The 15665-nt window shown below is 37.4% G+C and overlaps 1 protein-coding gene across 6 annotated transcripts in view; it reads left to right on the top strand.

Moving 5' to 3' along the window:
- The window catches only part of Ntng1 (netrin G1), a 350817-nt gene that overhangs the window by 292281 nt on the left and 42871 nt on the right, over positions 1-15665 (top strand). For 2 of the 6 annotated variants that reach the window (XM_031375231.1, XM_031375230.1), the window contains exon 6: positions 2928-3095. The exons of 3 other annotated variants lie outside the window; for them this stretch is intronic. In XM_031375231.1, the coding sequence (XP_031231091.1) occupies positions 2928-3095 (168 nt within the window). Of the gene's footprint in view, positions 1-2927; positions 3096-7850; positions 7986-15665 lie in introns of all 6 variants that reach the window. One more of the 6 variants, XM_031375237.1, reaches the window with a different exon arrangement.

The raw sequence follows: 15665 nt of genomic DNA, 5'->3' as shown, positions 1-15665 counted from the left end.
TGGGACTTTTGATGTGTAGTACAACTCAAATTGGATCATGTCAGGAAGGATCATGCATGGCTCTGTGCTTGAATGGAAAACTAGATAGTAAAGGATGGTAAATTAATAGCCTGAAAATAATAGGACAGTGATCACTTATGAATTACCCTTTATATAATTTTTATAAACTTTATAACAAAAGTACTTCCAAATAAATTAAAAAATCATACCAAAATTAACCACGCCCAAATTCTATATAACTTAATGCATGGGTACATAGTTATAATTGATATATATTTTATCTATATATTCCTCTAAAGCCTTCCAAATAAGCTTCAAATACTTTTTTAGAGATATTTTTATTAAATATTTTCTTTATTTACATTTCAAATGTTATCCACTTTCCTGTTTTCCCCTCCGAAAACCTCCTATTCCATCTCCCCTTCCCCTACTCACCAAACCACTCACTCCCACTTCCCTGTGCAGGCATTTCCCTATAGTGGGGCATAGAGCCTTCACAGGACCAAGGGCCTCTCCTCTCATTGACGTCCGTCAAGGCCATCCTCTGCTACATATGCAGCAGGAGCCATGGGTCCCTCCATGTATACTCCTTGGTTGGTAGTTTAGTCCCTGGGAGCTCTGGAGGTACAGGTTGGTTCATATTGTCGTTCCTCCAATGGGGTTGCAAGCCCCTTCAGCTCCTTGGGTCCTTTCTCTAGCTCCTCCATTGTGGACCTTGTGCTCAGTCCAATGGTTAGCTGCTAGCATCCACTTGTGTATTTGTCAGGCACTGGCAGAGCCTCTCAGGAGACAGCTATATCAAGCTCCTGTCTGAAAGCACTTGTTGGCATTGACAGTAGTGTCTGGTTTTGGTAACTGTATATGGGCTGGATCCCCAGTTGGGTTCAAATACTTTTTTTTAAATTTTATATTCTCAAATATTTATTGCCAGAGAAGATAGCTTTTCCAAGCTCTCAGAAACATTCTAAAGAAAGTCTCTTTAAAAACCAAGTTGTCATCAGCCCACTTCCTAGAACATCTTTGATTTTTAATATCCACTTACCTTTGGAAATAAATTTATAATAGTACAAGTGTAGTAGATTGTGCTTTCTTAAATAACTATTGTCAATTCTCCTATCAAATTAATAATGTGGTTTTCAAGCAGCACCCAGGAATAGTGCCATCACAGAAATGAAGGCACTGTGGGTTGGGTGACTAGTTTCCAAAGTAACTCACTTCAAGTTCTGTAACTTGACTGCTGTTGGTAATATTGTTATTCATGTGACACGTCTTTGTTTTAATTTGATACTTTCACTCTCACACAGAGGTTCCACAGCCTCTTTCTCTCAATCCTTCTCTTCCACCTGGGACTTCCTGTTTTCATCCACAGCCCCACTCCTACTCCCTACACATCTATATGACTAATCTCCAGTAAAGGTCATGTGGCTTTCAGATTCCCACCTTGTTCTTGCTTCTCTTTTAAGCAACTAGATCCAACAAGTTGCTGACCCTGTAATGGCTCTCTTCTACTTTTCCATATCTCCCGTGTCCTCCCCTTCTTCTAGCCAAACATCAGGATCTTGACTTTAATCTTAGTGTTTATTTCAGGAACTAGATCACTGATTAATGAATCCACACTGTTCTGATAAGTTGAGACATAGTAAATATAGTATATATGGCATATTTATATGTGTATGTATATATGTATGTATATATCACCTCTTCTTATTCTCTTAATTTATATACACATTTTTACTCTGATATGAAGATGTTATATTTCTAAAATAAGATGACTGTAAGCTAAAAAAAGAGTAAATTAATACCTATAATAGTTCTGATTCAATAAAATACTGAATAAAAAAAGGATGAATAAATGAGTTCAAATGTTTGGCTTTGTTGCTGGGTAATATAAGACATTAATGACATGATTATTTGTAAACAAATACAGTTTGCATAATCATCGTTTACTTTTCTTACAAATGTCAGCTAAGCAAGTCCTCATATTTTGATTCCCACTCAATTGTCCCTCCCAATTTTTTGAGAGTTATTAAATAGTTGGTCATTCCAATGAAATCACTGCTATTTTTTTAACATTTCTTTTTGAAGGTTGAATTATATTAAAACAATTTCTTGTGTTGAGATACAAGAGAGAAAAGCTAATGACTTTACAACCACTCTCCAGGTCCCATCCTCTTCATGTCTCTATAGTTCATACCATATCACTCCTACAGCCTCCTGAGCATCTCTGGATTTTAAAGAGAAAAGGGAAAAAGGAATTTGGGGAACAATATGTCACTGATCTCCCCTTTAGTACCAGATAGAGTAAGAAACTCAAGAGAAGGACATTTTAAGTGTTTTTCCATAGGAATAATCATCCTGTATTTTGTGTTTTCTGTAATACATAATCATGTCTATTTGACTTAAAAGAGAAAAACAAAATCAAAACCTGTTCATTGTCTCATTCCCTATGAACTTGCCATGATATCTATAGAACTCCACCAACCTCATAAGCTAAAAAGAAGACAAAAGAGCCATGGAAGTCAGCAGATCCACACACCTGCTGCTCTTCATATGTGTCCCTCCCTCTTTTCAGGGCTGCAAAGATGAGGAAAAAAATGGGAGAAATGATGCAAAGTCAGTTTTTCATGTGCAAAATTAGACTTTTGCATCCGTTGAAACTGAGCCTTCCCAAAATTTTAAAAGGTGTGCACCTGCAAATGCTTCTGTTCGTCTTGTCTGCCAAGAATTAACAATCTTCAGTAGTGTTTGTCCGACCTCTCTATCCTGCTTGAAACAGCCTCCTGTTGCCACCATGTGTTATGTTGGTTCCCATACATGTAGTGTCATGCCGCCATCTTTTCTCCATCCTTCATGTCACCCAAGCATGTAGCGTGCTATTTCTCTGCTGCTGTATACATTCCGTATACATTTCTGTTCTTCCTTGCAAGACTGTGAATGCTTCGGCCACTCCAATCGGTGCAGTTATATCGATCTGCTAAACACAGTCATTTGCGTGAGCTGTAAACACAACACTAGAGGGCAGCACTGTGAGTTATGCAGGCTGGGCTACTTCAGAAATGCTTCTGCACAGCTGGACGATGAGAATGTGTGCATAGGTCAGTTCCATTATGATTTCAGCTTTTGTTCTGTGCCTTTGGAGCTATGGGGAGCTGGTTAGGGTGAAGAAGCTGGTGATCTGCATGACAGCTGAGCCAGAATGAATATCCTCAATGGAGTAAATATCCTTGATAGATTGAAAATTCTCTTACATTTAGATAAAGCCATACTTGGTTTGGGGTTGGAGGGGGTGGAATTTGAATCCTTATATTGTTGTGTTAAAGATGGTGTCATGAGAATTCATATCTAGGAAATGAAGAATATTCGAATTTTCTTTCTCTGCTCTCTCTCTCTCTCTCTCTCTCTCTCTCTCTCTCTCTCTCCCCGCCCCCTTTTTTGTCTTTTTAATTTTTTTGCATGAAATCTTAAAATCTGATAAATTTTTTATCTGATTTTATCCACCTCAAATTGTACATTCAACCTTTAAAATGATAATTAACTATATTAGGTAAAAATACTTTGTGGTAGAGAGTTAGGTATAATTGATGATGATCTAAAAATATTGGTATATTAAAAATGTTGCTATTGAGAACTGAAAGCTACTAGTAAGTTCTAATGCAAAAGCTTGCCTACCTTTTCTATCTGCAGCAATGAAATTACATTTATTGGATTTTCCTATTGTTCCCAGAGGAAGAGTAATTTCTCAAAATCTCTCCAGGTTACAAATTCTGTTAGATCATAAGGTATATGAGCCGTAGGAAATAGGGTCATGGGAAGAGAAATTCCAGGAGCCTCTCCCCTTCCCCGCAACTGATTATTCTCAGCTGAGAAGGATCAGGTATTCCTTCCCTTTAGGAAAATTTTCTTCTGCCTTCTATATGAAGAGCCTGACTCTAAGGAAGGAATTCTGGACCCAGGCATGCTGGGGCATACTTGTCATCAGTGCAAGTGGTGGGTGAATGAAAAGAATCAAGAATTTGAGGCAGGCTTTGGCTACATAGTGGAGGGAGAACAGCCTGCATTGCACGAACCCCTATCTCAAAACAGTGGCACGAGAGAGAGCCTGGTAGAGAAACAATAAATGGAATTTCATTGTATAATTTACTCTGAAAAGTGTATATATTTGAAGTGTGATGCCTGTTACCACACCAGTAATTATACAGGCGAAGTTTTCCAGAGACAAAGTTCAGTAGGATAAGTTGGAAAATTAAAACGTAGGCATTAAAATGAAAAGTTTTTCAGTTCAACTAATTCAACTGTAAGTCTTGGATCCCCACTTTCTGCCTTCAGTGTGACAATCATGACCTTCTTGCCTACTATTATTGAACAGCTCTATGATTATTTTGAATTTATTTGGACCAAGTATGCACAATGCCATTTATGTCTACAATATTTTCTATTTCTTTCAAAATGCTTCCTTATTTATTATTTGTGAATTAGTGGAGAAAGTTCTGGAGTTAGATGCTGGAGAGCTGGGTTCAAGACCCAATTTGCTATTCCCTAGCTATGTGCCTTAGGTAAGTCATTTAAACCTCCTGGCTTTTTTGTAAGCAAGTGGACAGAAAACACTGGTAAAGTATGCACTGACCTGCAATTAAAAAAAAAAAGACAAAACAACTAATTCTCATTAACAAAACAGTAGGGTAAGTATTATAATAATGATATTTTTCCTCTTTCATATTTTGGGGGAAATAAAAACAGATTGTCCCAACTTGTATACTCTTAGCAAAGAGCATCCTCACTTCATAGACTGAACACTCTCTCCTAGTCACTCTAGCACAGCTAGCAAAGCTAAAGATGCCTAGATATTACCTCAAGTATGCTTTTGCAGGACAGTAGCCATCCTACTGCCATCTTATAAAAAAGGAGTCGAATTATCTTCCTAACCCTTAGATTACGGAGACTTGAGGATATTAATAGAAACAAAAAGATGCACTGCTGTCTTACATTCTGCTATATGCCACTTGTGAAAAATGTATAAATACCCTGTTATAAATACAGAAAGAACAGAAAGGTTAAGTGAATAGAACCACTAGAACAAACCCTAAACCACTAAACATATACATAGACATACATATACATATATGTATATGCCATATATGTGTGTGTATGTATATATATATATATATATGAAATTAAAATATTTCACATTTAAATACTTTAAATAAAGCAAAGCAAAAAGACCTTACAGGGAAAGATTGAATACTTAATTTGTAAGTCCCCACCACAGCTATTGAGAACTAATTGCTATTTAGTCCAGAAAGAACTAAAGGAATTGAATGGATATGTGCTTAACTCATTCTCACAGCATTGGGTACTAATCTCAAACACTTTGAACTCTATCTACATCATCTCTAAATTAAAAAAAAAAACTTTTCAAAAGATGCCTTGCATTTTTTTTCAGTAATTGTCAATTAAATTCATCATCCAGCTTTGAGGGAATAGCTCACATCTCTTATCTAGCTAGATGTTTTGAAGTCACTTTATATTATAGCAAATATATAATGCAGTTGGATAGTTCATGTTGCCACAGTGATTGCTGCCTTGTGGTTACTGGTGAATTTATTCAATTTTCATACATCCAAGAAGACATACAGTCATGTCTTCTGAGATACATGACATTTCCCCATGATGATGCAACAATTACATGAAAATGGCATCCTTGTATGCTTTTGCCTCCTACAAACCTGAGCATTAAGCAGGAAGCTAGAGGATGCATGGTTTCTGACCTTGAGTAATCACTGTTAATAATTCCCCTAATGAGCTTTTGCATCAGAGAGAAACACAGGGCTCAGCAGTTGCTACTAAACATATCTCAAAGTTATGATGCATTATTTTTAATTCTCCTTGAAACCCACTATCAGGTAATGAGAGGTTCCTTGCACAGAACTAAGGAAACTCAAGATGATTTTAATGCCCATAAATAAATTGTAGTATAATGTTTTATAATTGAGCTGTGCAAAGTATTTTATGCTGATCTCCAATCTGACAGCCCTGTATTAATTTCTTGTAATAAAATATTATCCTCACGGTCAATCCTACTATTCCATGTATCATTAAATAGAACTTCATAAGTGATAGATCTAAAAAAAAAAAAGCTGTATTGTTTGTGTATAAGGTGAAGAAGGGAAAACATTATGCCCATTTATTTTTATGACTAAGATTATATTGTCCATCTTTCTTACAACAAAGACTGGGGGTTACTATGAATTAGATGTTGGGTAGTATATTTTTTAAATTTTCAAAAACCTCTCTTTGATCACTGTGGACTACTTGGAACAGCATGTGGATTCATGCTGCCCAGATGTAACTGCAATTGACTTAGAAAACACCAACAACTATTTATCAACATGCCCACTTTAAGAAGTGAGACCCACTCTAAGGTGTCCTAGGCACAACTCAGTGAATACAAATGTATAAACAAACATTAAAAACCACAACGAAATAATGATTTTTAATTATCCCTATCCACATATAGACACACATTCGAATAGAAAATGCTGCCAGTGAAAAGTAGAAATGTTTTGGAATTTTATTTTAATTACACACACACACACACACACACACACACACACACACACACACACTCACACACCATTGTTAGTTTTATAACTGTTTGTTTCATGAGGATGTTGAGCATTAAATGCTGACTTAACACAAAATAAATCATAATTCAAAGATCCTCCACATCGTTTGAAGAAATTTTCATTTGTCTCAGTGACAAAATTTGAGCAAAAATTCACAACGATAATTCCAAATCCTCATCACTAATGACACTATTCAGTTATAATTAAGTTGAACTCCTCGGGGCTTTGGTCCATTGGCTACATGATTTTATTCCAACATTTACTGAGAGAGCCTCACAATGGCTCCATCTTAAAACAAAGAAGACTGAAAAACAGAAAGGCATAATAACCTGCCCAAGATCACACAGCATGGTAGCCGTGAAAAGAACACCAGCTCAGACATCCCTTGCGCCAGCCTCCAGCTGGGGGACAAAACAGGTTTAGCACTACCCACTTAAGCTATGAACACTATAGAGCTTCAGACACTAAAATGCCCTGTCTACGAGTGTGTGGGGATCAAAGAACATTCCTTTGACTTTTTATTATGCTACACCATTACCTTGCCCAGTCAAGAAAGTTGCAGAGACAAACATACATCTCCAAGTTTATCTTCCTTCAGATTGGGGGTATGAAATTTATTTTTCTTTCATGGTTGTTCACCTAAGCTACATGAGAGCTGTGTGATCATGGTCAGCAAACACAACAGCTAAGGGCTCATCTCAAAGCCTGATATACATAAATAAGTTAAGGCACCATCCCAAATCATAAAGCAAAACTACCTTTAAATGAGTAAAGTGCATCCATATTGCACTTTGAGACGCTCAGCCATTCCCAGATATTGAGTGTAACAGATAAACCCATTTGAATAATTTAAAACAGATTTTACACTGATGGAATATTGATTTATCCTTGATATACACACTTCTCATGGCATTCATTAAACCATCTAAAAAAAAAATGACCTAACAAATGGAATCTCCATTATGATCGGTTACTGGTGAAAGCATGATGTCTTATTTCCTTGGAAGGGTTCAGCTCTTTTCCTCCCATATCATAAAGATGATGCCATGGAAGGCTGAGCAAGTAAATAAATGGCCCTGAAATAGCCACATTTGCCAAAGCATTTCATTAATGGACTTCTTCCTTTAAGTAAGTGAAGCCTTCTAAGTAAGTGACACTCCTGTGTTGATAACCTCTAAGCCACTCGAAGTGTCTCCAGCCTGCCTGTGTGTTGTCTTGTTTCTACAGAGTGTTATTGTAACCCTTTGGGCTCAATCCATGATCGTTGTAATGGCTCAGGATTTTGTGAGTGTAAGACTGGAACGACAGGGCCTAAATGTGATGAGTGTCTGCCAGGAAATTCCTGGTACTACGGCTGTCAACGTAAGTAACTCTGGGAGCTGCCCTCTGCCTGCTGCAGCATGGCTGATTCTGCTTGTGTAGGCTGGTCTGTGCAGCATCTCAGAGCAGAAAAAGACCAATCCAGCTGACAAGCTCCATAGGCTACTTAGTGCCCCAGCCTGTGTACGAGAGTGATCTATCAGCCGTCCAGCTGGCTTCTCTGAAACTCACCCTCATCTCCTCTGATGGCTAACACAACTTATATTGAAATATGGTATGGCAATGAGTATACCTGGTCAGACCGTAAATTAAGTAGCACAGTAGGGAACCCAGCTTGGAAATCCTCACCACGAAATGAAGTGTGATGTGTATGTGGTTAATATATTTCCTGAACTGAAAGCTTCCCTGAAACTGCAGAGTTCATAAATTCAGCAATATCTACATAACTTATAACCACCCTTGCTATCATGCCCACAACTGAATCTTAACCCAGATCCTGGAGGTAATAAATCTAAGGCATATTGAAATGCTGTGGTAAAAGAAATGAAAAAATCAATATTGTTTTTTGAGACATTGGGGTTAGGTGCCACATAGTGATCCTTAGACAGTTGCCGTTCAGTTCATCCTCTACAGACTCTCAAGTCTTCTGAGAAGCTTGTCAAGCAGGTGGCATGTCGGAGTGTCCATGAAGTCAAAAAACATTTAAATCTATACAGAAACTTCCTGCCTGTATTGTAACTTCTTCTGCGTCATGCTTCTACACTCACTATGCTTTCCATGTTTATAAACTTACTACTATGAAACACCCACAAGTCATGTCGTCTAAAACAAGGATGTCCAAATGAAAAGAGAGTAGGCTGCAGGGTTCACCTCAGTTGTATTGCTGTCACGCCAGAAAAGAAAACGAAAAGAAATATGGAAAAGAGATTTCAGAGCTGATTTTTATTTAACCATAAATATGTAGAAAATTATCATTTGAGCAAATAATTAATATAAGAATTACTAAGGAGGTATATCCCCATCTTTAGGATCTTTGGAAACATCTGGGTGTCCTGTAATTATAGAACATCTCAATTCAAACTAAAGCCCTAACAGCTCTATGTCTGCCCTATTGGACAGCACAGCTACAATTCTGTGTGCTTATTTCTTGTTTGAATAAAATAGTAGCATGCAGGAAATGTAGAGACAGTTTCTATGAGAATTCATGTTATCTTTATAATACAATCATTTTATTTTCTTCATAAAAATTAAGGAAGATAAATACTATGAAAACAACTAATAGCATTATATTTCACTAAAATCATGTACAAAAACTGATCTAATTTTCTACCTGCCACTCATGTAATTTCTATGTATCTGGCAGCTACATTTATATGTAACACAAACTGGCATGCTGTGAGAAGATAGACTGTGGCAATAAGCAGAGATGTTTGGCATTCGGCAGGTCAATATTAGAGGTCCTAAGAACTAGGCACGGAGAGGAACAGTGAAAGGCACTCAGACAGCCAGAAGAAAAGCAACTCAGGCTAAGAATTAAAGGGCCTGTCTGCTGTAATTTTCCAGAAAGCACTTATTCCTAAGAGTAGATTCCTAAAGTCACATGAAGAGATGGGATTCAGAAAGCACTCAACAGATAGTCATGAGTCCCTGAACTGGCCATCAGGCAAAAGCAGCAAAGGAGAGATGGGTGCCAAGGTAGAAGCAAGTACATGTTAATCCTGTGATTCACCAGGAAAACAAAACAAAACAAACAAACAAAACCCATCATTTTGAACCAAGTTTAAAGCAAACATTTATTAAATATTAAATATCGACTAAGAGATGGACTTTGGTCAGGACCACTCCCCCAGAATTTCCCAGCTTGAATGGTATCCAGTCACTTGTTGCAGGGGCTTATGAGGCCTAATCTACAGGCCACTGTACTTTCCCACGAGGCTTTCATATTTCTCAGCACTGCAATTCCTAGCATTCCAGGAAGTTATGTAGTTCATGAACAGATGGAGCTTATAGGTTAATTTTGTGGATATCAAGATTCATCATACAAAGAATAGAAAGACTATAGTTGAGATAAATATCTCTAAGAGAAGGTTTCATAGAAATGTGTCTGCTTTTGTTTGTTTGAAAGGAAGCCTCACTCTCTAGCCCAGACTGGTCTTGAACTCATGATGTTCCTGCCTCAGCCTCCTGAATGCAGGTATTAGAAGTCTGTGTCATTCTGTCTGGTACCTAATATAAAGTTGATGAGCCAAAAAAAGAGGGGGGCGGACTGGAATGTAACAAGAGTAAAACGATTGTGAGGATAGAAATTACAAATGACGTTTATCATATAACAATATGAACCCTCCCTCAACTACACCACACTAGCAATTGGAAGAGTGGAAGAAATCCTGTCACCTAAGATTCCTTCTGGAAAGAGAAGGCACATTTGAGCCTCTGATCCACAACTTTAAAAACAAAACAAACAAACAAAAACCCTCTGTGTTTTAGCACCCATCAACCCTAATGCTTTTATGTGGATCACTGCCCTTAAAAATGATGGAGTCGATATTGAGCGCATCCTAAAGTGCAGGCATTAATGAGGGAAGCTTCAAGGATATAAACAGATAGCTGCTGTGACATAAGGTCATGGAGTTGAGTAACAATTATGACAGAATAAAATCAGAACAAAAGGAGATGTGTACATGGTCACTTATTAGTGAGGCACAATTAGGACTGAGGTTTGTGCAGGAAGAGACACCTGAGGTAACTTCCAAGGTATTGGCAGGAGCTGTCCAAGGTGGCTCGTGAGCAGAGGTGCAGGAGCCAATATATAGTCTCAGAAATATCAAACACTCTCCTGTGACTTGGGGTGTGTGTGTGTGTGTGTGTGTGTGTGTGTGTGTGTGTGTGTCCTGGTGGTCTGTCTCTCCCCCCTCTCTCTGTCTCTCTTTCTCTCCTTCCTTCCCTCTCTCTCTCCTCCCTGTCTCTCTCTTTCTCTCCCTATCCCCTGCCATGTGTGTGCATACCAATGTGTCTATATAGTACAGAAATATTTTTATTTTTTATTATTTTTTCTGAATTGTTTTTTTACTAGATATTTTCTTTATTTACATTTCAAATGATATCTCCTTTCCTGGGGGAAAAAACCCTGTTCCCTCCCCCCTTCACCTGCTCACCAACCCACCCTCTCCAGCTTCCTGGCCCTGGCATTCCCCTACACTGGTGTATAGAACCTTCACAGGACCAAGGGCCTCTCCTCCCATTGATGACCAACTAGGCCATCCTTTATTTTTAAAGAAAGGAAAGAAAAATAGAAAGTAGAATGTGTGGTATCTTGAATTCTAGCCAAGAAGTTTCATATCACCATGGAAAAGAACCGAAACTACAATATAAGAGAGAGATGGGACCCAATATATGCTATTAAAAAAGGGTGCGTAAGAATGACATTTCATTTTTGGAAGCATTATTCTTGTACTTCATTAAAGGAAAGATTGGAGTAGTTCAAAACTGGATTTAACATATACATTTAAAACATTTCAAATTTGTCTTTGAGAACACAAGATTTTTGGTGTTTTATTTTGTTTTACCTCAAACTGAAAGCCTTTTGCCTAGCTCAGTATTAGATGTAGTCTTAGTGGCAGAGAAATTAACATGGCAAGAAATCAATACCAAGAAGAAAAGAGTAGTAGAATAAAGCTGGTCATGACATTGGTAGCAATGAGCTGAAAGTAAATAGGTGTGTATGTGTGTGTGTGTGTGTATTGTAACTGTGCTTTTATATATATATATTTATTATAGGTGTATGTATTATATATATTTTAGTCAAGTATAGTGACACACAACTGTGATCCCAGAACTTGAGAAGTAGATGCAGGAGGATAAAGAGTTTTATGTCATCCAGTGTTCATAGAGTACTCAAGAGTAATCTTGACTACAAGATCATTTCTAAAAAAGAAAAAACAAACAAATAAAAACAAGAAAAGAAGAAGAAAGGAAAGAAGAAGAAAAAAGAGGTTTTTGGAATAAAGATTAGTTTAGTATAAAGGTTGTCCAAAAGAAAAGAAAGAAAGAAAGAAAGAAAGAAAGAAAGAAAGAAAGAAACAAACAAACAAACAAACAAACAAACAAACAAAGGGTGTTTGAGAGTAAAGAAACAAACTCAACTAAAAACATTTTGAAATCAGAGGTCACAGTCAAGTCTCAAAAACTAAAGCTGAGTTGGCCACTGGTGGTACAGGGCTTTAATCCCAGAACTTGAGAGCAGAGGCAGGTAGATTTCTGAGTTCGAGTCCAGCTTGGTCTACAGACTGAGTTCCAAGACAGCCAGGGCTACACAGAGAATCCCTGTCTCAAAACAAAACAACAACAACAACAAATAAGCTGAACAGAGCAAGCAGAAATTAATGCTTCTTGTAACATGTAAAGGGTTAATTCATTAGCAGCACCCAAAAGACTGTATACATTTGAAATATTTTCAGCTAAATATTAATAGTGTAAATCACATTAAAATGAGTGACTCTAGTGAGAGATATGCCATGTTCTTGGACACACATAAGATACATTAAAACCCCACATTATTACCTTAAGCTACCAATACACATTTTTTCATTGCTTCTGTTATGTGAAATCACATGCTGCATTCTTGGAGAGTTTGAGCATTTGGGTAAAGACCCATTTTATAGGTTCTGAAACATTGTTCATCAAGATCATTAACTTCCAATGCAAAAAAAATAATGGTATCTTGCAGATGGAATATGGCTTTTGCTGGAAAGAAGGACACACAAGAATAAGACCTACTTCAAAATTATACTTACTTGGATTGAAAGACAAGGTACAGGGCAAGACAATGTAGACTTGAATTATAAATTAGAAAGATCAGACATTAAAATATTTTTAATCAAAATATTTGACTGTATGCAAAAACCATTGTGAGAGAAAGAGTGTATTATCAATGAAAGATCATTTGAAAGGTTGTACTGGCTTGTATAAATTTAAAACTTTTAAATACTCTTTTACCTTCCAATACAAGTGAGTTAAGTTGTCAAGCTATCTGATAAAACAAACAATATGTTCTACTAAAATTGTTCACATATTGATGAGAAGTTTTCATCAAAAAAGGGAAGGAAGTTATATAGTTTTGTTATTGTTGTTGCTACTATTTTGGGTTGTTTTTTGTTTGTTTGCTTGCTTGCTTTTGTAGTTTTACTTTGAGATGGAGGTCTTATGCTGTATCCCACACTAGCCTAGAACTCATTCAGTCTGTAGCCCAGACTGCCTCATTGTCCAAGTATTGGGATTATAAAGATTATCACATCCCTATTGCCAGTTTTTTGTTTATTTGGTCGGTTAGTTAGTTGAGTGATTGATTGTTTGAATCATTCATTCATTCATTTTGTTTGTTTGCTTTGTATTTAATCTGAGCCTCTCATGCAGAACTGTAGAGCCAGTATCAAGATAAACTCCAGTTGAGCAGTAAACACGATGAAGGATTCTTTTTCATAGCCAAGAATAGAAAATGTGAAAGACAAACATGCACATCAACTTCTTGACCCACTGTGGGTCTATGAGGTGTTCCAAACAGAATAAAGTAACGAGGGCAAAACAGACCAATAAAAAAGGATATTCACATCTTTTCAGAGAATGGGTGGAGGTTTTCCAGAAATTTAGGTACTCCCTCATCTTTGCTTCTCGCTTGGTTCTTTATATTTGTCACTCTGACAACTGTCAACTGTCAAGAGACTGTGGAGAATGTCATTTAGCATCCAAAATTGAATTACAAGGAAGTAAGGATTGTCTGGACTACTGGCAGTCTTGTTGGATCCAGTGCACCTGAAGAACTTCTGAGCTATAGGATCCCTGTCCCCAAAGGTAAACCAGACTACAATGGGGTAGAAGTTCAGCAAGATCACTGAGCTAGTACTCAGAGTAACACACAATTAAGGGATAAGACAACTGAGATATCACTGTCACACAAAGGAGTAAAGGTTTCTAAAATCCCATGCCAAGATGTTGAAAAAAACTTTATAATATTTTTGATAAAATTGATAAGACTGTTCAAAATGTGTGTATAAGAAAAAAATGAAGCTTCTTTAAAAATCTAACTTAATAAATAGAAATTTCACTCACTTACTTGCTATGTGTTGACACTCTGCTGCACATTTAGGCTAAAAAATTTAAATTGTAAAAACTCAGGTGGTAGGGGACTGTGGGAAGAGTCACGTAAGTGGTAAAGATGCAGAGGTTCCAGAAAATACCCCATCTTACCCTCAGGACAGGAAAAATAAATAACAAAAGACTTAACACAGTCTTAGTTGAATAAAGGCCAAAGGTCATGATCCCAATGAAGCATACTGCGTACATCTTGTCGTTTCAATACTTCCATCATAGCAAGGCAGGGATGCAGGACAGCTGTTCCCTTGAGAGAGGTGTTTTTCATGTGAAGAGTTGAAGCATATTGGCAAACATATAATTTGGCCGATTACAGATGTCAGCCAGTGTTTATTACTTTTCTCGTTGCTATGACAAAGTACCTGACAGGAAGCAATTTAAGGAAGGAAGGGTTTATTCTGGTTTATAGTTCAAGGGAAAATATTTTATCATCATGGGGGAAGACATGCAACAGGGACAGGCAACCAGCCAGTCACATTACATCTGCATTCAACAATCAAAGAGGCAACAGGAAATGTGAGCAAGCTACAAAACCTCAAAGCCCACACCAAGGAGTCACATGTCTCCAGTTACGTTCTACCTCCTAATGGTCCCATCACCCTGCCAAACAGTGCCACCAGATGTTAGTTTTCAAACACATGAGCCTATGTGGGACATTTCACATTCAAACCAAGCACAGCACATCGAGGTCGGTGATGGATCAAGTAGACCTGTTGGTTAATGGAGACGGAACACAAAAGGTGGGCAAAATGAAAGAGGTTGCTTTCAACTTACCAATTTCCAACCACAGTCATCTCTAGCTATCTGAGGTACACTGAGAAATGATAGGTTCCCCAGTCTGTGAGAAAGATCAAACGGATGATGAATGTGCCCCTTCTAGTGGTGATTCTGGATGGTCATGTGTCAATAGAGATTCCAGTGAAGATGCTTCAAATTTTCAAACTTTGACATTAGACCAAGCCTACGGGGCAGAGGGTAAAGTATGCTCAGAATGTCAGCCCAGTTATCCTTAGGAGACATGCGGGGCCACTCTACTGCCTTCCTCTCTAATTATTCTTTACTTATGTATCCCAGGCTTTTCTCTCAAGCTACTCATGTTTTGATCTATTATTTTTCAGACAGTATATTTTGATGATATTACTTTCCTTTTCACAACTCCTTTCAGATCTTCCACATCTCCATATCCACCCAACTTCATGGTCTCTCACTCATTTTGAGAAGAGACAAACAAAAAAATCAAAATCAAAATAGAATCATTGTCTTCCAGACTATTAGTGATTTTAATCCTTTGAAAGTCAGCAACTAGGCATTTATAAGACTCCCTTTATTGTCAGATAGCTTTCGATCACAATTCTTCTGCTACCATAATTCAGGAGTTTTTATTTCTTCCTTTTCTTTCACTCTTTTTTATTTTATGGAGATTAATTTCTGCAGGCCTGACAACTTGTGATCATGGAGATATTAGGACGATGTTCCCAATTGCTTCTGTGAGATGAAGATTACACCTCCCCAGACAAATACCTTGAACCTAACTTGTAATTTTTCAATTGCCTCTGGTTTCTGCCCCTTCCTATT

The sequence above is a fragment of the Mastomys coucha genome, unplaced genomic scaffold (assembly GCF_008632895.1).
Source record: "Mastomys coucha isolate ucsf_1 unplaced genomic scaffold, UCSF_Mcou_1 pScaffold16, whole genome shotgun sequence".
Lineage (NCBI taxonomy): Eukaryota > Metazoa > Chordata > Mammalia > Rodentia > Muridae > Mastomys > Mastomys coucha.
The sequence above is the reverse complement of the archived record's forward strand: the minus strand, read 5'-3'. Positions and strand labels throughout refer to the sequence as shown.